The sequence below is a fragment of the Cyprinodon tularosa genome, unplaced genomic scaffold (genome assembly GCF_016077235.1).
Source record: "Cyprinodon tularosa strain WSP-4 unplaced genomic scaffold, ASM1607723v1 ctg196, whole genome shotgun sequence".
NCBI lineage: Eukaryota > Metazoa > Chordata > Actinopteri > Cyprinodontiformes > Cyprinodontidae > Cyprinodon > Cyprinodon tularosa.
In genome coordinates, this window is record NW_024038715.1 from 790269 (window position 1) to 812756 (window position 22488).

General features: G+C 37.8%; 1 protein-coding gene across 2 annotated transcripts in view; it reads left to right on the forward strand.

Annotated features, from left to right (window-relative positions):
* The window catches only part of rc3h2 (ring finger and CCCH-type domains 2), a 32636-nt gene extending 12227 nt beyond the window's left edge, over positions 1-20409 (forward strand). Inside the window, exons 7-20 of one of the 2 annotated variants that reach the window (XM_038283646.1) lie at positions 93-225; positions 824-942; positions 2707-2819; positions 3011-3247; positions 3366-3568; positions 3662-3960; positions 7292-7438; positions 8171-8299; positions 13242-13412; positions 13510-13753; positions 14156-14240; positions 14986-15196; positions 15475-15638; positions 16119-20409. In XM_038283646.1, coding sequence (XP_038139574.1) covers positions 93-225; positions 824-942; positions 2707-2819; positions 3011-3247; positions 3366-3568; positions 3662-3960; positions 7292-7438; positions 8171-8299; positions 13242-13412; positions 13510-13753; positions 14156-14240; positions 14986-15196; positions 15475-15638; positions 16119-16260 — 2397 coding nt within the window. In that variant the 3' untranslated portion in view covers positions 16261-20409. The remainder of the gene's footprint in view (positions 1-92; positions 226-823; positions 943-2706; positions 2820-3010; positions 3248-3365; positions 3569-3661; positions 3961-7291; positions 7439-8170; positions 8300-13241; positions 13413-13509; positions 13754-14155; positions 14241-14985; positions 15197-15474; positions 15639-16118) is intronic. The other variant, XM_038283647.1, reaches the window with a different exon arrangement.
* The last annotated feature ends 2079 nt before the right edge of the window (positions 20410-22488 follow it).

The following is a 22488-nucleotide window of genomic DNA, read 5'->3' on the forward strand; positions in this document are numbered from 1 at the left end:
TAGGGAGCTAATAATTCCTGAGGGAACTGCACATAACAGAAAAAAACTAATTCAAGAGCACTTAAACTAATCTTTTATTGTTTGTGCTGTAGTTGCAGTCTCCAGAATCATTTGCAAAGAGCGTCCAGGAACTGACGATTGTTCTCCAGAGGACAGGAGACCCTTCCAACCTAACCAGTCTTAGACCACACCTGGAGCTCCTGGCCAACATAGATCACAACCCTGGTACTTCATTTTTTTTTATCTTTACTACATCTTTTTGCTGAAAAAACATTCTTACAAAAGCTACATATTTCCATTAACATCTACTGACAATACCTGATGGCTGGAAATATAGTTTATATGTATAAAAAAGTGTTAAATCTAGATTCATATTGTATTATATTGTATTCAAATTTGTATCTGTAAAATGATGACTTGCATTATGACAAATTGTCCCAACATTATCAGGAAATAAATCAATTTAAAGAAAAAATATATATTTGAATAAACTACAAAAGTTCACGTAATACTTTGATAATGAAAGCAGCCTGGGTAATAACAAAAGGGCAGGATTTGTAATCTGCGGTTTTCATCTTAACCACACGGCCAACACAGATTGAACTTTGACACTTTACAGAAAAAAATAATCTGTGTGACATTTAAAGAGGTCTGACTGATTTCCTTATCTTTCTATTTCAAGCTTAAACCTCTATCAAAGTAGACTTTTCAGATTTTATATATTTATTTATGCTCTGCCTTTTCAACAACAACTGTTATTTTATAGTTAATTTCCATAATTTACCTTATCTTCTCATCCAAATTGATGTTAATCTGTGTGCAGATGCCCCAGCTCCATCATGGGCAGAGCTGGAAAGTGTGATGCTGGCTGTAAAGTTTGTGGTTCACGGTCTGGTGGAGTTCGTCCAGAACTTTAGCAAGAAGAGCCATGAAACTCCACAGGTACGCTTATAGACCAGAGTAATGCCATCCTGCTCTGATAGTAGATGTTTGTTTTCCCCTAAAGAAGGCATCATTTCAGTACACCTCAATGCAAACTGAAGCAAACTTAGTTCTTTTTTCATTTGTCACTAAATGTAAAGAAGTTCCTTTAACTAAGAAAGCAGGAATAATACCACAGCTGTTACTCTGTTACTGCCATGTACATGTTTGTAACTTTGCCTTAACCCTGATGATTTTGGTTGGAGGTTTTAGAGGCCCTAAAGAAATGAATATTGAAATAACATTTAAACAAATTCTTTTGAATATAAATATTCAGTAAACAGTTTTTTAGTTTTTTAATGGGCTTAAGTATTACATTTAAGGCTGCTCAGTGGCACAATGGGTAGCACTGCTGCCTTGCAGAAAATAGGTTCTGGGTTTGATTCCCGCCCCGGGCTCTTTCTGCATAGAGTTTGCATGTTCTCCCTGAGCATGTGTGGGTTCTCTCCGGGTACACCAGCTTCCTCCCACAGTCCAAAAACATGACTGTTAGGTTATTTGGCTTCTCTAAATTCTCCTTAGGTGTGAGTGTGTGTGTGAATGGTTGTTTGTCCTGTTTGTCTCTGGGATGTTCTGCGATGGACAGGTGATCTGTCCAGGGTGGACCCCGCCTCTCACCCGTAGACAGCTGGAGATAGGCACCAGCAGCCCTCGCAACCCCAGTTGGGATTAAGCATGTCAGAAATGAATGGATAAATAATTTTTCAACTGAAATGAAGAAGAAATTGTACATCGTTTGTAGACTTCCAGGCAGTGAGGGTGTACCAAAAGCTGAAATGATCATGGAAATGGTGTAATGACCCATGCTTATATCAAAAGGCCAAAGCAGCATTTTAAAACCCAAAGAAGCAAAAGGGCAAGACAGGATTTTCTTTCATGGGTTTTTATTCTGTCTTTGCTGAAAAGGTTTCCAAGGGTTAGCTTTCAGCCAAGAAAGATGACGCTAAGAGGCAAACTTTCTGCCTAGAAGTTATTAGGGAAAATACAGCATGGATCTGTTTGCAGTTTTCATGGTTTAGAAACTACAAAAACTTTGAGTCATGCTTTTTGCGACACTTCTCCAGAATCTGGAATTATGTCCAGGTATGTTTCCTAAGTTACTGTCAGCTGGTTGAAAGGAGGCTATTGCATTTTTTACAGCTGATTTATATATATATATTTATATATATATATATATTTTTTTTTTTTCAAGGCCAAAATAGGTTTTTTACAGTTATTTAAATTTAATTGTGTTAAATTTGCAAATCTTTTTATTTGTATGTTTTGCAGGGTCCAATAAAAAATGTATTTCCTTCACCTATTTTCTCAATTCTGTTATTCTTTCAAAAAGATATGAATACTGTAGTGCAGAACAGAGTGTAGTTACCAATAAAAGAGTAACATGTCTTAAATTAGGTTCTTAGTTTTAGCTTTTTAACAAGAGATGTCATCAATAAATGACTGGTAAATCATTTTAGAGATATTTGGCTGCTTCTTTTAGCAGCTGGTTTAAAGCTGAAATATGTGTGATAATTTTAGAAGGTTACAGCTTCATAAAAGGAGCTGTTTTCATTTGTTGAAAAAGTTAATTTGTGCTCAAATGTTTAAAAACCTTGTATAAATTAGTCTGCTAAAGCATGAAATTACTGAATGGCAGATTCATGAAAACCTGTATGCTTATAAGTTTTCATTTATTGTAAAATATCCAGAGTAGTTTTTGATTGTTTGTATTTTTGTATCCTGCAGCCCCAAGCCAACAGTAAATATAAGACGAGCATGTGCAGAGACCTTCGTCAACAGGGAGGATGCCCCAGAGGAACCAGCTGCACATTTGCACACACCCAGGATGAACTAGAGAAGTGAGAACTAACACAGGCACCAATCTCTCTGCATTTTAACATTTTCTTATGTAAAATAAACAAAACATGTATAGCAGTTTTACTCGTATAATTTTAACATCCTTCATCCTTAAACATAAAATTTGGAATGAACTAGACAAGTATTAAAATGTGTAATCAGAAGGGTTTAAAATGATTTGTCCTCTGCAAAGATTCAGGCTGAGGAACAAGAAGAGTGGCAGTGTGGTTCGCCAATTTCCTCTGGCCAATAAAGGCATCAAAGATACAGAGGAAAACATGGGTTCTACAACAGAAGTAGGTTCCAGCCTAACAAACCCGCTGCTGATCTCCAGAGGGTCTGGAGGTGTGGAAGAACTGAAAAGGGTTGTTACGAATGGAACCAATGGGACTAACGGCCCTACCAGAACCCCATCGGGGTCAACAGAGCTGTATGAATCCTACTTCATTGGATATTTTTTGTTGGCATTTGATGTCTGAATATTCAGGTTGTTCTGGACTTAATCTCCTGTCTACTTCTTATGTTCTTGGGATCTTTTCGAACATTAGGAAGTCCCTGTCTCCCCCCAGAACTCCAGTCAGCCTCTCGTCAGCTTCGTCTCCATTGAGCACGCCTGGTGGTGCTGATGTCTGTACTCCTCTGCCTCGGCATGGCCAATTCATCCTCTCCTCACCTCACCCCTCTCAGGGGTCAGAGATGTACTATCAGGAGCCCCACCCTGGTTACGACAAGGCACACTTTCAGCAAAGCTGTGAGTCTTTGTCAAAAGAAATAAGAATCAAAACATATTTATCTTTTATTGTTTCCTTCAGGGAGGTAAAAAAGAATTCAACCTATTTTCCAGCAGGTTCATTCTATCCATCTACTCTTCACCCTCCACACAAAACATGCATGGCTCGCTTCCTCCGGTCCTCTAACGTCCAGGAATCGGCCCTGCCTCCTTCTGCGGGTGTTTCCTCGTACCCAAATGACCATCAGCCACCTCACCCAGCCTCATCCCCTTCTTCAGGATTTCCTCCTAGAGATCAAATGGGAGCCCCCACCTTCCATCACCATCCAGGACAGGGACAGTATGGACATTTGGGTCCTTCTCACGGTGTTTATGCTCCTCTCTATGACAGCAGGAGACTATGGAGACCTCAGGTAAGACTTCATGCAAATATCTATTCATGCAAATATTTTTAAACCACCACAGATTTCTCCAATGTCTGCCTCCGATGAGCCTGGCCTTTTTATTACCTAATAAAGTCTCCAGGCTTTCTGAGGGTTAGCAGAGTTTTAGTCCTGGGATCAAGCTGCTTTTTCACTTATTTTGTATAGAATAAACTGAGAATAAAAGTAATAGCAGGGAAAATGTCATGTCTTTGAGAAATGAATGAAATGCTTCCATTGTCTGTCAATAATTTCTCCACATGTTCTTGTTTTCATGGCCCTGGTGTTACCACACGGCATATAACAAGACAACGATCCGTATCGATGTATCAATTAAATCATTCACATTCCAGTTACATCGATGCAAAATGAAAATATTGATCCAAATCGATACAATGCCATATCCTGAATAAGTCATTCATACCCTTTATTATCACTCAACATATCAAATCTGCGCTAGGATGTTTCCTCATAATCTTGTCTAAAATATATGGGATCTTTCTGCACGTCTACCATCAGTTTTAAGTCTCATTGTATGGAAGGAAATAACTGAACATGCATCAACCTATCAGCAGCATGTCTTCATGTTATTTTAAACTGGTGCCATGCTGTGTGCATATCCCTCTGAGTAAGTCAGGATGTGACTACTATTAATGAAACTTGTTAGAAACCCAAAGGAAACCTGCTCGGCATTTTCTTCCAATCAGCACTAAAAACATTTTTTTTTCTTGCTTTTCAAAAAATTTCACAAATTTTACTAAAGACTGAATAACAAACTCCTCTTAATCAATCACCAATTATGCACAATTTGGAGGTGTGTGTAACTCTTCTTAGTTTTCGCTTATTCCACAGGGCGCCAAACCCTTGTCAGTCCCAATGTATGCATCATTTATTCACATTATTTCTACCCTTAAATTACACTTAGATATTAATGACCAAAGCTTTTATTTAGAAACATTTCCATCCAATATTTGCATTCTGCCTGTTTTACCTATCAGTGACATGACTCTTTGTCACCACACAACACCAGTAGCAGTAAAATTATTACAAAGTTAACAAAGCATCATGCTATGCATGTTTAGCTGCACATGTTAACCAGCTCTACCTGCATCAGAACTAAAGATTTCTAAAAGCCTTCACTTTTTAAAGACAAATAAAAACACCACCACCTGTTTAAAATAATGCAGCTTTACAGTATTACAGAAAACACCTTTCAGTAAATTCTCCATGTTATTCTTCTTGTTTGATTTTATTGCATTCCCTATGTCTCAGAGCCAAGGGGAAAAATAACCTCAGCCCAGCTACGCTGACTCTGTTATTAGGTAACTTTTATAAGAGATAGTGTTGCCAGCTTGTAGAAGCTTTGATAAAAAAAATAAAACCTTAAAGTGTAAGAGAAATGTATTTTTAAGGCAATTTAATGTTTATTGTCCATGAGTTTGCATGACAACGTTCAGTGCAAACTTAGACCTTTCACATATACGACTGTAATAAACCAACAGCAGGAACTTAAAGATCAGCTTCACTGATTGGAGTAGCCTGGACAGCTTAACTAAATATAGCAGTCGCCCCCCTACCAACAACTCTACCAACCCCTCACCTCTGACCACCTAGTACCTGCACTATAGATGACAGAGGACGATATAAATGGGTTATTTTAGCATCAGAAGACCAGGAAAGCACTATGGATTGATGGCATTCCTATTTACTGCCTGAAAAGCTTCCACTGACCAACTCTTCCCCATTTTCACTCAGATTTGTACTACTTTTATCCCTGAATTCAAAAAACAGATTATTCAATGACAACAGACCTGATATCTAATGATGAAATTATTTTAGAGACGGATGTTAAATCATCTGCACTACATCTTTTTTTTTCACCAGCCTGAATAGTCAGCTACTCTGCTTTGAAATAAAATAAGCATGTTTGCACTACCACATTCTGCCTTTCATTTTTTCCCTTTCTTTATAGGAAAAATGGCTGTACCCACACACGCCTGTCCTTACTCTTCCTTTCAGCTTCTGTTACCTCTTAACTTTATATAATTCTACACATAAAGTCTATCAAATGTGAGCAAGGTTGCATTTCTTGTTTGTGTAATTCTTTGAGCGTTAATCACATCTACAGCCTGACACATAGAATTCTACATAAGGCTAAGGGTTTATTTATACGTTATTAGTTAGATTTTGCTAAGTTAACCCCAAATGGTAGATATAAAAGAAAAATTTATCATGAAAAAGTATAATTGCTTTAACTTTTTGCATTAATCAAAACAGATCAAACCTTTTTTACCCTCAAATCAGTTAATGGAATTACACCATGATAGATGGGTGGCCTATAGGAGGGGAGTGATGGTCTAGCCTAGAATCCTGAGGTTCTGGGTTCATATCCCATTCCCACAGACGGCCATTCTGGGTCTCTAAGCAAGACCCTTAACCCCTGATTGCTCCTGAAACTGCACAGTTGCATCCCACTGCTCACCAAAGGGGATGGGTTAAATGCAGAGTGTTAATTTCTTCATTGTAAGAAATTTTATTTTTATTAGTCTGCGAATGAATCAACGCCTGAGGGTATCGAGATATGTAACTTCCCAACCACATACCAGAAATGCACAACCCTTGATTTAATGCATGTAGTACCAAAGTAAATCAGTTTCAATTAGGTTGTACTGTTTGGCTGTTCATACTTTAAAGTGCATTGTTCCATCAGTAATAAACTGCAATGCTTCATTATATGTAAAATGGCTCCCAGATTTAGTTTTAAATGCATATTAAATGCATTCTTAGTCTGGTTGGAAGCAGATGTTAAAAAGTGCCAAAAAAAACATCCATTGAAATGATCTTTTTGCAAAGTTTCTGTTACCTCTCAACTTAATGGTTCTTCTGTTGACAGTGGGAGCTTTTTATTGATTAATTGATTGACTTTATTGATCTCACTGTGGAGAAATGTACTTGATATATCAGCTCAAGTAGTCAAAGAAGAAGAATGTGCCAAAGGAAGAAAGAGGTGCATGGGATATATACAATGCATCCACATATGACAGCTTTTTTTTATTTTTTATAGTATGGTTATTTTTTTATAAAGAGGGTTATTGCACGGGGTGTTTACATGGGTATTTGTATAGATGGATATTTATATTTATATAGTTATTGCACTGGGTGTCAAATATAGAGAAACAGGTTATTGCACAGGTTATCAAATGTTACACAAAGTGTAACATTTGTTCCTTAAAGATCACATCACCTCCTGCTTCTTGTAAACGGCCGTGCTGTAATGTATAACTTGATTTATCTGTCACTTGTTGAATGATCACCATTACAGCTGTACCACAGAGAGGATGCCAGGAGTAACTCACTGCCTCCGGAGGTTCTGCACTCCTCAGTCTACCAGCCTCCACTCAGGGAGAGATTCAACTCTCTAGACAGCAACTACTGCTCTGGAGCGGAGCATCGCACCGGGCTGCACAGGGTATGATAAATAATTCACCCAGTGGCTGATGGAAATCCTCATTGAGGGTGTTGATGTAACCCTTAGGCTTCAATTTCTTATTATTTTTCACCTATATGCTTCAATTTATCATTACCTCCGTGTTTTAACTTTCTCAATAATAAGTGCATCAGAAATGCTTCACGCTGACCCATACATTGCTGCAGTTGGACTATACAGTACTGCAGGATTCATTGCTAAAGCAACATTACTCTGTCAGTAGGAAGAGAAGTGAGTGGGTGAAGCAAAGACGTATCTGGGTGAGAAGGGGGTGGACCACAGAGTAGGCTGAAGCCACGTGCTGCAGAAATGTGACAGGAAAGGAAAGGTAGAGATGAGTTGATATGTGGGTGTAAGGAAAAGAGAAAGCAAAAACAGGAAAACAGAAAGTTGCAGTAAATCCTTGTTGTTGTCAGACTGCAATTAATAAATAAAGACCTCTGAAAAATATTGCATGTTATACTACAAATGGAAATTTAGAGTGAAAATAGCCAGAAAGGAAACGCACCAAAGGAAACATATTTATGTGCACCGCATAAGAACTGAAAATACGGTTGAATATGTAGAAATAAAAAGTGCTCCACAATGCATGCGTTGCATCACTTTGCTGTCAGTGCATTGAAATATGAGTTCCATTACAATTATGCAAATGTGTATGATCTGTTCACTGTCATCTCTTCCCTGTTTTTCCGTTTTGATCTGATGCTGCTTCAGGACTATGGGCGCGTTCCTCTGGGATATGAGGATCTGTTCAGACGGAAGCAGGAACACTGGACTCACATTCACCACCATCACAGACCCTCCCAATCTTCCCCCATCTTCACTGCTGATTTTGGGCCAGAGGTAAAGAACAAAAACAAACACATTAGAAAATAGTTTTAATCTTAGAATTAGTAAAACCATTTTCATGGACAGTCGTTTCCAATCAATAAAGAAAGTGAGCTGTGCTTTGGTCAAATATTTATGCGCTTAACTTTTTAAAATATGAATTTATTTAGCTCCTATCTCATTAGGCGTACACTTGCTGCTTTCCCCAATGCTACTTAAGAGGGAGGTGGTTGCTTAGCAACTGTTGAGGCAGATATCATAGCAATGCATGGTCCTGGCATGCGTGTGGGTGTGTGTGTGTGTCTGAGAGAGCAAAGACTTTGTTGAGCAGTGACTCAGGCGTTTGACTGAATAAAGCTTTGTTTAACGGCTTGTTGGATGTTTTTTTTTTGTGGTTGAACACACTTATTGTAAAATAGATCAGGTTGGTAAAACAAACAGCTTTTTTTAAATGTCAATTTATATGAATTGGTTTATTTTAAGTTATATCACAAGTGGCCTTTCTCTGCTAAAAGGAGAAGTTGATTAAATGTTATTATTCTCCTTAATCCAATATATTAAACATTTCAGTTCTATTCAAGCAACAAAAAATATTATAGACTGCAAGAAATTTTTCAGATACTTCTCAGTAAAACATCCTCGCATTAGAGTTTAGCACATCAGCCGGTGAAGCAGGACAACTGCAATAGGTTAAGTTGTATTCCATTTGTTTAAAGCATTAGTCTGCTTAGTGAGACTTTTGTCTCCCCCTTCTGGAAGCAGGTGTAATAACACATACTTTTTCCACTCCAAGACAATTTACATTTTACTGTGAGGAGCCTTGCAGATTTATCTCTCAAACTTTTCATCATTTTTTTTATCACATCATGACCACAAATTAATTTTTGCTATTATTAGTTCAAATGGCCAATTCAAAAAAGGATTATAAATGTGAAATGGAAGAAAGGTTTATAGTTTTTTCAAATGGAAATCTAAAAAATTTTTTGCATTTTAATCACCTCCCGTTCCCACAGTAAATACTTTGTAATACAGTAACTACCACAGGAATTCTTTGGTGGTATTCACTCACAGATTTACTTTGCATTACAATATACGCTGTGCAAAATAGTGAAAATCTGTTTGAATGAGGTAAATTAAGTTTTATTTACTGTATTTACTTCATTGCTAAAACAGCAGACCTTGGCTAGAAAAGCCTGCATCTATAAAAGCTTGATGTTGAGATGGAAACAATAGATTTATTCTCCCCCCCTTTAACTGAAATATATAAGCCATATGTTTGTTATGAACCGAAATAGTATTCTATTCCAAGGCTCTAAAGTATGGAACAGTCTAACCTCCCCCTTTGCTGAGCCCTCACAAAACCAGCTTAAGAACTATCTAGAAAACTAAAATTTTTCCTGATGAATGTCTGTCTTTTCACTTATGGCATCTCCTTTTAAACCTACTGAAACCATGTAACTACGGATATGCATGTTTTCATTAACGGTTAAGAGATTTACACATTAATATGTAGGTTACCCTTTTTTAAGTCCCTTTAGAGCCTTTGGTAACTTTCCTTCACATTTTACTATAAAAATAAATTATGAAATTATGTATTTTACACTAAAGTTAAGATAAACTAAACTAAGCAAAAATAATTTGTTAATGCACTTCATATAGATATCATTACATTTACATGTATCATTTCATAATTGGATATTTTGCTAAATATAATGCAGCTCTACTCTATGTTTATTAGAGGTGCGGTGTCCGTGCTTGTAAGTTGCATTCAATTCAGTTTCTAGCTAAGTAAATGTTGGGTTTTTCTGTTCTTGAAAGGTTATTCTGTGTTGGTCTTTTTTCAATTAGGGTGTCCAATTATAATCTGCAACAGCAAAAAAAAAAAAAGTATTACAGTAATAATTGAGATGTACACAACCTTTCATAGCTTTTAAAGGTACATACGCATGGAATGCAAATTTTGCAGCCAGAGAAAAGGATTCCCATGTTATCTCTAGAGAGCGGATCTGTAGCAAAGCAAAGCGGAGCAAAAATGAGCAAGATAAAGGTGAGAAATTTAGGCAGGCGAATGGCACGATTTTTGATAAAGTTGGTGACATTTGATTGCCGCCTCACCTGCTAATGAAGTGGAAAAATCTGAACTTTAGTTTAAATTTAAGTGCGAAATCAAGTCAGAGACAAGATTTGCTTGTTAGCAATGGCTGAACGATTTTGCCAAAAATCAAAATTGCAATTATTTTGAACCCATATTGCGATTTTATTTCAGGTTTTCTTCGCAATAACCACACCTATGTAGATGTTTCACTCCAGAATTTCATCATTTTCATTACCTTGACAGTTTCCTTACTGCATGACTTTGCTGTAACCTTTGTTTAGAGAAACGCTTACTTCTGCTTGCATGCATAGATCTGAATACTAGCAGGAAGTTTAGTTCCTTTTTCGCGGAGGCAAACACACTTAAAACATACACCCACCGGCCACTTTATTAGGTTCCCCATGCTAGTAACGGGTTGGACCCCCTTTTGCCTTCAGAACTGCCTCAATTCTTGGTGGCATAGATTCAACAAGGTGCTGGAAGCATTCCTCAGGGAGTTTGGTCCATATTGACATGATGGCATCACACAGTTGCCACAGATTTGTCGGCTGCTCATCCATGATGCGAATCTCCCGTTCCACCACATCCCAAAGATGCTCTATTGGATTGAGATCTGGTGACTGTGGAGGCCATTTGAGTACAGTGAACTCATTGTCATGTTCAAGAAACCAGTCTGAGATGATTCCAGCTTTATGACATGGCGCATTATCCTGCTGAAAGTAGCCATCAGAAGTTGGGTACATTGTGGTCATAAAGGGATGGACATGGTCAGCAACAATACCCAGGTAGGCTGTGGCGTTGCAACGATGCTCAATTGGTACCAAGGGGCCCAAAGAGTGCCAAGAAAATATTCCCCACACCATGACACCACCACCACCAGCCTGAACCGTTGATACAAGGCAGGATGGATCCATGCTTTCATGTTGTAGACGGCAAATTCTGACCCTACCATCCGAATGTTGCAACAGAAATCGAGACATCAGACCAGGCAACGTTTTTCCAATCTTCTATTGTCCAATTTCAATGAGCTTGTGCAAATTGTAGCCTCAGTTTCCTGTTCTTAGCTGAAAGGAGTGGCACCCGGTGTGGTCTTCTGCTGCTGTAGCCCATCTGCCTCAAAGTTCGACGTACTGTGCGTTCAGAGATGCTCTTCTGCCCACCTTGGTTGTAACGGGTGGTTATTTGAGTCACTGTTGCCCTTCTATCAGCTCGAACCAGTCTGGCCATTCTCCTCTGACCTCTGGCATCAACAAGGCATTTCCGCCCACAGAACTGCCGCTCACTGGATGTTTTTTCTTTTACAGACCATTCTCTGTAAACCCTAGAGATGGTTGTTCGTTAAAATCCCAGTAGATCAGCAGTTTCTGAAATACTCAGACCAGCCCTTCTGGCACCAACAATCATGCCACGTTCAAAGTCACTCAAATCACCTTTCTTCCCCATACTGATGCTCGCTTTGAACTGCAGGAGATTGTCTTGACCATGTCTACATGCCTAAATGCACTGAGTTGCCGCCATGTGATTGGCTGCTTAGAAATTAAGTGTTAACGAGCAGTTGGACAGCTGTACCTAATAAAGTGGCCGGTGAGTGTATTACGGCCCTTTAAAGTGCTGGAGTAACAAAAAATTAGTGCCTTAGTCTTGTTAAATGTAACATGACCAGAACTGAGCGCCGCTGCGATTTGAAAATAGCATTTTCTTAAATTGTGATTAGATTGCAAATGAAATTTGTTGCCCACCCCTGCTGTGAGCTACAGTGGAGGAGTGCAGCCGAGACCAGCTTTTTATAAATTAAAAATGTAAGATGGAGAAAATAATGTTGAGGGAGGATGAAGTGGGAATTCTATTAAAAGGATTTAAGGTAGCTTTTAAAAAAAAAGCTGTTTTAATTTAATTTCTAGTTTAGAATCCAGCTCAGATGGATGCTTTCTCTCCCTGGCTCCACCGTCTGTCTCAGGCAGTACTCCTTTCATCTCCCTGCAGTTACCCCTGTCTTGCTCCCGGGCTGCTGCAGTCTCTAACACCTTCAGTGTTCTGTTTTCCTGGTGGACTTATCCAATCTCCCGCTGTGCTCCTCTGTTCCTCCGTAGTTACCTTCTATAGCTGTAGCCTCTCCCTGCTGGTGCTGTTTCCCCAGCTGGCTTCTCCGCTCTGCCTTCTCGCCCAGCTCTAGTGTACTGATTCCCCAGAGGGATCCTCCGATCTCCCACTAGTGTTCCTTAGGTTCAGAGGGTGACACAGCTGGCAGCCTTGTCCTTGTTTTGTTTTTTTCTCTGGCGGTGTTCTCACACTGATTTCCTGCTGCTCCTTTCTGACTCCAGAATGCCGTATCACCTAACCCTCTGTTTTCAGGGTGATTCATCCCCCAAAAAAGGACAACAGGGACCTGAACTGGGCTACAGATGATAGGTGAAAGTACATGTACAGCTGAAAGCAACGGTCATCCAAACCTAGCCTCTGGAGGTGATAGTATTCTCCACAATCATTCCATCTTTTGGAAGCTGGTGAACCTAGGAATGCCTGCTGCTTTGTTTGGCTTTCTTAAGTGAAAAGCACTGCCAGTCACTTTGTTAATCTGTTTCCGCCATAATGAGGTGAAATCATCGACCAGCAGACTCCATGATGCATTAGCCTTTAGGCTTTCACTGGCCAGGCGACCATCAAGGCGGGCAAAAGCAGACGGTTCTGGCAGAATATCTGCAGGTTTTGCGTTCAGTGTGAATTCAAATTGAGGTTACAATGTTTTTCCTAAGTACAAGTATTCTTTTTTTTAAGAATGCTATCCTTTTTCGTTTTTAAGTCTTGTTGAAATCTTGAACAGATTAAGGATATCTGATTTCTCCTTTGTTTTTCCTTTCATAGCATATGGAAAACGGTGGAGGTCAGTGCATGGGATGTAGGTTCAGAGGTGAGGAAAGTTTGGCACGTTATTCTCCATGGTCCTGCGGCACAGCCGGGCCCAGCTTAAGCCCCTTTGAGCCTGAGCCCCTCAAACCCGCCCCAGCTCACTCCCATTCCCACTCGGAGCGTCCGGTGAGATTTACTCAAAATGATGGTTTTTAATGCATCCAAACAAAGCCTACACTTGAACATTGGCATTTCAAATTGTGCTGTTGTGTTTGTTGTGCAGGAGCTAGACTGTAACGAAGGAGGACAAGGCGTTGTTAGCGGCACTGGGAAACGATGGCTACACTCGTTGGATCACTATCGACGTTTGAAAGAAGAAGATCCTATTATTCCCTTCAGTGAGGCGCCCATTATCTCAAAGTGGGGGGCCATCTCTAGGGCATCCCGCACAGGCTACCATACCACCGAACCTGTACAAGCCACGGCCCGCCAGGGCAGCGCCAGCACCACGGCCATAAACTTCAAAGGTCAGGATAGAAAAATAAGAGCTGTCGAAAGAAAAAAGGAAATTTTGTTTTATCACTTTTTTTAACTACATTTCTTAAGATATTGCTTAACAGAATAAGTGTGTTTGTTGAGGAGGTGAGACACTTTGCCAATGGAACAAGATAATTTACATTTAAAATACACTCATTTCAAGTGCATATTATCTAATTATCTTACTTTAAGAGTAAAATTACGCATTCAATTGTCAGATCATCTTATTTACCTACTCAAATTAAGGGTAAATAAATTTAATTTAAGATATGTTGACTTATTTTTAGATTGTTTTTGCAGTGATGCGTTACTGGACACTCTTTACATAGCTTATTTTATTAGCACAACAATTGATCGACAATTGATCCTCATTTCTTTTATTATTCTAACAGATTACAACCATCACTTTGATCACAGTGACTATAGATGGAGCTCCAGAGGATCAGACTCCTCTAGCCATTCCAGTTTCCTTGAGAGGTATGACATTCCTACATTTTAACAGTTTGTCAGCTGCTCCACCAGATAAAAAACAATACACTGGAACAGTTTCATGTCCGGGATGCATACATCTCTAAAACAAGAACACATCTGAGCAAATCAGATCCCAGTCTTCTATTTCTAGGCTTGTAATATGAACCCATATTACAAATTCAAAGAAAGCGCAAAAATCTACAGCTTTCTGTTCTGCCTCTTACTGTATAGTGGATGCTCTCTGAGAAAATATTGTGATAAATAACAGGTAGATAATAAGTTTAAAGTTGCTGTTTTATTTCCAATTATTGGATCTGTGCTACATTTCACAGCATTTTTTTACTGCACATCAGTAGTACTTAAATGATTGCTGTTAATAACACCATTACCTAGAAATCGTATTTAGACCGTTTTACAAAGTGTTAAAAAAAATTCTATACATAGTTATTTTTTCCATCTCTCTCTAGAAATATTTTAATATCACATTCCAACATTTTTTTAGGTCTTTTTTTCTTATCTTTATATGATGCCTAGTGGCACATCTGTTGCAGTGGATTAATTCCACATCTTTGACAATCAATGTTTAAATCTCAGGGTGCATAAGGAATAAAAAGCCATAATCTTATAATTATTAGCGTTGGTGGCCCTGAATGATGAAGGAAAAGGACTCAAACATGGTCTTTCTCAAATGTTTTTAAAAAGCACCTTTTTGGGGGGAAAAAAGTTCTATTTTTGTTGTGTTTTGTGTCAGTGAGCATCTTTGTGCGTCGGAGCTGAATGGCCGCCGGTCTTCGATTAGCAGCGGAGAGAAAATTGTGTCGGAGCAGCTTCAGGATAATCAGACCTCCTTCAGCCGGGAACCAAACCAAACTGAAAATGAGTCAGATCCGGATCGAGACATCGAGCTCGAACTGCGGGCTCTGGACATGGAGGATTCAGAACACCACGAGATTAAGTCTCAGGTAAGTCTGGGTGCTGAAAATAGGTGAAAATAAGCCCACTAACTAACCCAGGTACATTTTCGGTACCTTTTATTAATATGTACCTGCAAAATAAGACATGGCAGTCCAACATACAGTAACTTTAGAGGAGCTGTAAATATCTACAGCTCAGGTGGAAGAATCTGTCCATAAGTCAATACTTCTAAATACATTTCTATGTAGATAAGTGGTTGTTATTGATTTTAAAAGAAGTAAATACATTTTTTAATTCAGTGTGTGTTTCCATCAATGTCTCTTAGGAAGGTTTAGATCTGCCCAGCCCTCAGTCTCAGGATGCTTCCCACCTCCTCCCTCCTCCCTGCTCCTCTCCTCTGTGCCCCTCCCCTGTAGAGGAACGCAGCAAATCAGAAAGCCTTCTGACTGAGAAAATGGACGCTCTCCAGCTAAAAAAGATGGCTTTCAGGTAAAACTTCTCTAGAAACGCTCTTAAGGGATGCACTATAACAATGGTGGACGGTCAGTGCCTTCAAAGCCTTCACTGCTGGCCTAAAATCAATCAGAAACACTAACCTACAACCTACACTTTTAATTTCTTCTATCCAGTTGTATTCATTTTTCCAAACTGTTTTTTCTCTGAATTTTGTTGTGCTTCTTCAGATTTCAGCCTTAGTGTGTTGCTATATCAATCTAATCTGCCCAGGGCATTCAGAAGCCAATGTTACCTTAAAGGTATAGTGGAGGAATCTAGCAAATTTTTGAAAAGACCCGCCCTCTTTACTTAAAAAAAAAAAAAAATGCACATGCACAAACCTCTACCCGCTTCAGAGAGGGAACGCCTATTAAACTCAACCTCTCGATTACACCTGTGCTTGTTATATTTCATATCCTGCCTTTTCTTGCCTTCTATATTTCAGCTTTTTTGTGTTTTTTTTTTTTTTTTTAGGAAATCTCTTTCTCCTATTGGGCTGGGATCAGGAGGTCTGGGCATCATGAAGCTCGTACTACGAACTGGACCTCATCAACTGGGCGACACTTCCACCAAGGCTCATCCAGAAACCCCTGGGACAGAGATGCTGCTTAATTAAAGCTAGAGCTGATCTAGACCTGAGTCACATTTCAAAGCAGAATATTCTACAACAGAGAATATTTTCTTTTTCCATTTGAAAAGGTAAAGATGTTTTGGACATCTAACCGGTCACCTAAGAGAACCTTCAACAGGCCTTTCAGTGGTTAAAGTGGCTGAAGCCAGGTCTTCCAGAGCTACATTTGTGGGACTAAATTTATAATAATCTCCATTAAAGTCTCAGTTCTTTTTTACAGCAAAGCCAACATTGCACCGTGGTTTCAGCACATTTCTCAATACGTGGTTGCTTTTAGTGTGTGCCTTTGAAGACTTGCGTCCCATAAAAGCAGACATTGATCAGTATCTAAAATCTGCATAGCTGCTTTGTAGGATTATTCTTTTTTAAATCTTAAAAGTTTAGACTGCTGCTTACAGCTTTTTTTTATTGATTTACTTATATTTTGTGTTTGCTCTCTCTGGGCAGCTTCAGGTGGTCAAATTTATACATTTTGCATCGTCTTTTATGTTTTTGCATCTTTGCATCTTTTAAGGTGTTTCTTTTTTCTTTCAGTAATATGCCTTATTATAAACAAAAGGGATAGAAAACATAACATTTCCTGCAAAACAGACCACTTTCAGAAATCCTAACCATCCACAGTTAAAATCATCTACAGGAACTCTTGTGTTTAATTGTTCTTTGAGATGACTAATGTGTTGATTAACCAATCAAATCAAGCATTATTTGCTATCTCAACATTCAAATCTTACAGATAGGGTGTTGATCAGAATTTTTTATTTATTTGAAGATCCTGATTCTGGTGCATTTAATTTATCCTCAAAGTGATTTGATCAGATAACAGCCTATATATAGCATTATCATTTCTTTGTTCAGTTTGTATCGAATAGAAACAAATTCTATACAGAAATATATACAGAAATTATGAATTTCACTATGTTAATAAAAAAAAAAAACTTCAAAACACTTGAGATAAATAACGATTTTAGATTAAATTTTAAGGAAATTAGCAATTTAATTTGCAGATATCCTTGGAATGATAGCCGTAGAACTTCAACAGGATATAGGACAGCTTTTAAAGGAAGAAACTGAGATATAAAAACCCACTGATTATAAAACAACCCTTTTATGAGTCACAAGATATTTTATATAGACCTCTGACCGTCAGAGAACACAGTGCCTGTTGTCATAAACCTCCTTTGCAAACTTTACATAGGTATATGCATGTAGAACTTGTGCAAAAGCTCCATTCAGGGCACACAGGAGCCTTTCTCTCCTTTTTGTTTGTTCTAAGCAAACTTCATATAAAGCTGCTCATTAATGGATCTTAAAAAAAGGAAATGATGTATGCCAGTTGGATCCGTTTCATCTGCTTTGTGTAAAACAATTTGTGGATATGCTGAATGTCTAAAGGGGAGGTCGGCTAAAAAGAGGAACACCGCCTGTTTTCTTCTATAGCTAAATCTCTGCTTAACTTTTTTAAAGTTTTGGATTATTTTATCTGTTTCAGTGACGCTGACTTCTATGAAGTTGTTCGTTGATAGATTTTTTTGTATTGAGATCTTTGTTTCTCATGTTTGCTGTATTGTTGATTGCTGGCTTTAAGGCCAGTGATCTGTGATCTGCTTTTCCTGGAGGTGATGGATCATTGGTTCAGATCAAAGCTGCCTAAAAGTTTATTTGAAAGCATTTATTATAAGACTTAAGACAAACCATATTAAAGACTATTTAGTCTTTGGTAGTAATGTCCTCTTAATGTGTTCACATCCAGATTTGGAGTCAGAAGTTCTTCACGCTTAAATAACAACTTTATTTGGGATTTTAGATGAATTTTAATAGTTTGTTTTGATGAAATTCAATGGATTTCTTTTTTCAGAAATAATAATTTACTTAGGATTTTCTAAAACAAAACAAGCTCAAATGATGTACTACAAAAACATATAGATCTCAAGCAATATTAGGGTAAATTTGGACCTTTAAAGGACCATTAGTCAAATATTGTGGTAACAGCATGTAGCGTTTTACTAATTTGTTAAACAAAGAAGAACTGCCGTCCATTTCACCACGAATCAGGATGTTTAAGTAGGACCACCATCCCAAACAAACATCGGCTAACTTTAGCTTCTTGACTTGCCCAGACCTAAGGCTTATTGTTAGTTTGTGGACTTTGCTTTAAAGCCAAATCTGGTATAAAACTTAACCAGTTTTTATTACTTTCAACATTTCTGATAAGAACAGCGGTCAATAATTTAGCTGGGAAACTTGCCAAACCTTCCAAATGTTTCCAAAACAAAACACCAAATACATAGCTTTGCTCCCACACATTTTATTCAAAACTCATTAAAGTAATAAAAATGCTTCTTTTAAAAGCCCCAAAAAAAATTAGATTTATGCCAATGATTAATGATTTACTGTATGTTTTGACTGACACTGTTAGTGAAGTTGCCTTGTTTTTAAATGTTCAAGTTTTAAAATGAAGGCCTGGAGACTCTTGGGGAGGTTCGTCCTTTGTCACGGTTGCTCTACCCAACAGATTCCTTTCCCCCATAAGGTCAGTCCTCAAACAGAAAAGACGAGGACTGGTGTAGACCACCTGTTAGCAGCATTTCTTTAAGCTCTGCTTGCTGCAGCGGCTCTGCTTCTGTTTACAACTTTGCCTTTAAAGTCACGTAAAGTTAAGTGCCATGTCGTGTTATAGTACAATCAGTCCCCGCTGTCCACTGACGGCTTATTAAATCTCCTTACGAAGAAGCTGTGTGAGGAGACACAGGCTTTAGTGAGATGGTCCTCTCTTGTAGTTCCGCTAAACCTCCGTTTATGAGTCACTCAGGGAGTCCTTCACTTGGCTTTTTCTACAGGCGTCTGAGTGATCCTGTCATCCAAAGCTTACCGCAGTGATAAAGTGTTAAAAAGGTTCTAAGTATCATTTACTTGGCTGCTTAAATTTTTTTTTCTCTGTCAGTATCAATATTAGCTCTGCTTAGAGTATCATGAAAAAGGGCTGGCTGGACACATATTGGACTGTTTGTAAAGCTGTTTTCATGAGTACGGACTCAAAAGTGTTTGTTTATGAAGTATCCATGGAGCCCTGCTATAGTGGCTAATTGCACTGGACCCCCCCACCTCCTACAACCTGCATCCTGCCACATGCATGCCACACCGCCCCTCTTGTGATTGCAGAGGAGTACCAATGATTCTGTAGTTGTGATACAACACCCCCGGCGCTGTAAGAGTTCTGCACACGCCCACTGTGTGGCCACGTCAAGTGCTGAAGTTTGTTTAGCAGCGTCTTTATTTGCTTGCTCAGATAATTTTGATATCGTTCATTTGCCACTTTATTATTATTATTGTTGATATTATAACCACATTTGGTTGTTGTGATATTTTTCCTTCTTGATGTGTTTTGCTCATTTTGGTCAAATCGATGCCTTTTCTGTAACCTTTTTTAAAAACAGGCAAAGCATCTGAAATTTCTGGATTAGAGGAGAAAAAAAAACTTGTTTGTTATTTGTGAAACATGATGAACTAATGTTTTAAGTATTCATGTCTGTATTAGACATTTTTTTTGCAAATCTATTGTTCGATTGAAATGTCAATGAATTTCTTATGAAATGGTAAACATCCGTCAATGTATACAGTCTGACGCCATCAGTGGATGGACTTGGTAGTGTTAGCGCTCATTTCTACAGCCTGTAAAAGTCAGAATTATTTAAATGTTCCAAATCCTTGGGGCAGTTGTGTAATGTCTCAGAACAGGACAAAGCTGATCCTTCTGAGACAGAACCTCTTAAAATGTCCTGAAATGAATAATACTGTTATGTATTCCATTTATTTCCTTGGAAATATCACATTGTGAAAGGTTTCCCTTTTACTTACTGTATTTGTAATGCAGATCTGGAGTAAAGTCTAATCCTATGGTGATGATGATGATGATTTATGTGCTATTAATAATAGATGGAGCAGTCGGCGTATTGTTTTACCGACTGATCGATTATTCTGTGTTTTCTGCCTTGTTTAGCAGTATTGCACTGACCAACAGAGAGACTGGTTGAACAGGAAACCACTCCTATGTTGCACTGAGAGACTGCATTATAACGAGGAACAGTAGAATATATGAGACTGCATGCTTTAATAAACAGAAAGCTGTTAAACCTATCTGTGTTTGGCAAGCTGTTATTTTCCCTTTTTGGGAGATGACATTATACCCATCCAGGCTACTTTTTTAACTACATGAATATTTATTTGTTGGAATAAAAAACAAGCAAACAAAAGGTTTTTAACTGGTCTTAATATTCACAGTAATTTATGCAATCTCAAAAAATCTCAAAGGATTCTCAAGAAAATGAAAACTTTTGTTTCTGTTTCATCATATGCAGTGCAATTATGCACATATTTGCCTTTCTGGTAATGATATAAGAAACATTTTAAAACACAGGCCTTTAATTTGTGTATTGCCTTCAGTGAAAGTGAAATCCCATATGCTATTTACATGCTAGCCTTATTGGGGATGCTTACAAAAGAACTTTCTTGGTCCTTCCATTACAGAAAGCATTCCAGTGTTAAGTGGGACAATGTTCTTTTGTCAAATCAGACTTAAATTAGCTTTTTGTGAACAATTGTTAAAAGAATCTGTGATGCTGTGGGCTTGTTTATCTCTAAAAAGTCCTAAAACCCTGTTAGAGTGGATGCCAATGCGAAGTGATAGGACATTTTTTATCAAATCTGTGGGACTTTATTAGTAAATTAAAATTTTATATAATTTACAGTATGTCTAAATCCACACACAAATCATTTATCTGTTTGGTCTAAAAAAAAGTTAAGTCCTATAACAACCAATAGGGGGCACTATGTAGAGATGACCCAGTGCTCTGCATGATCCCATCACACTGCAAAGGGGGGATACTCAATCATCCTTTTCTCTTAATCTTTCAGGGTTGTGAAAATTTATTAAGGACAAAATGACGCACTATTAGCAAATAAGGGGTTTGCAAAATGTTTTGAAAGATGGTGTAAAATTTATTTTGGCATGTGTGATTTTGATTAAAACAGATCTTCATTCAAATAAGATGTTTTACCTAAAGGTTAGGTTAAATTACCGCCATAAAAGATTAATTATTTCTAAAGTGTTTACATGTTTTATAGGAGGGTGCCAATAAATGGGTCCTCATCTGAACAAAACTTGAAAATATACTGGATCTCCTTGTCAAATTATGAATTAAAGGCATGTTTTGGTTCAGTTTCATCAGCCACATCCATCCATTCACACATTACTGTATGATCTGTATGACTCAAGAATTCAGTTACATCAAACCTGTCCAACAAGATGAGGCAGCCTGAAATATCTTCAAAAGCAACATTTTGTCCTGATAATACATTCAATAAGAAATAAGAAAAAACATTATCAGGATCAGGTTTTCTGGAAAGCTTTTCCGAATCGGGCTGAAAAATGTATGAGGTTTCCTACTTTTGCATAAATCTTTGTCTGATTCACACCTCTGCTAAGAGAAAAAAAAATTAATTGACATTTTGTTTTATTCCCTTAAGAGAATCACTTAAAAAAATAATAATAATAATAAAAGAAATTGTTTCTGTACTAAAGAGGCAATGACATACAGTACGTTGCTCAGGTTACATCAACAGGTCATATGCTGTATGGAAGACTGAAAACTAAGAATGTAAAAACTTTATGAGTTACTATAGTTTGTTTATCTTTTTTTTTTAAGACAAAACAGAATTTCTAACAAAAAAAAACAAAAAAAATCGTATTAACCTTGAATTATTGTTCAACTAGGCCTACATGAAGTTTTTGGCTTTTGAGTTACTGACTGTAAAAAAAAGAACAGCCGAATAAATATTGTTGTAGTCCTATTTCCATTTTCTAGTTTAAATCATAAATGGACAATTCTTAAAAAAAAAGATGGTGAAGGTAATTTTCAGAGACAATCTCCTAATGCTTCCTGGCATCAAACCTCAGGGTTCAACTAGATTTTGTATTTTTATTTTTGGAATTTAAAAAAAAAATTGAAGTGTTTATTAAGCTCAAACTGTGTTTTAAAGAATCTTTTACTGAATATAGTCCATTGTATTACTGATTTCTCCTCATTTAAGTCTTTCCAGATACCAAGAAGAGTATAATAACATTTTTAAAAGGGCTGCAAAATTAGGACAATTTCAGCACTGTTTTCTCAGATGTCCTCATCAAAAAGCTAATTTAAAACAAAAGCTTGGTGGATA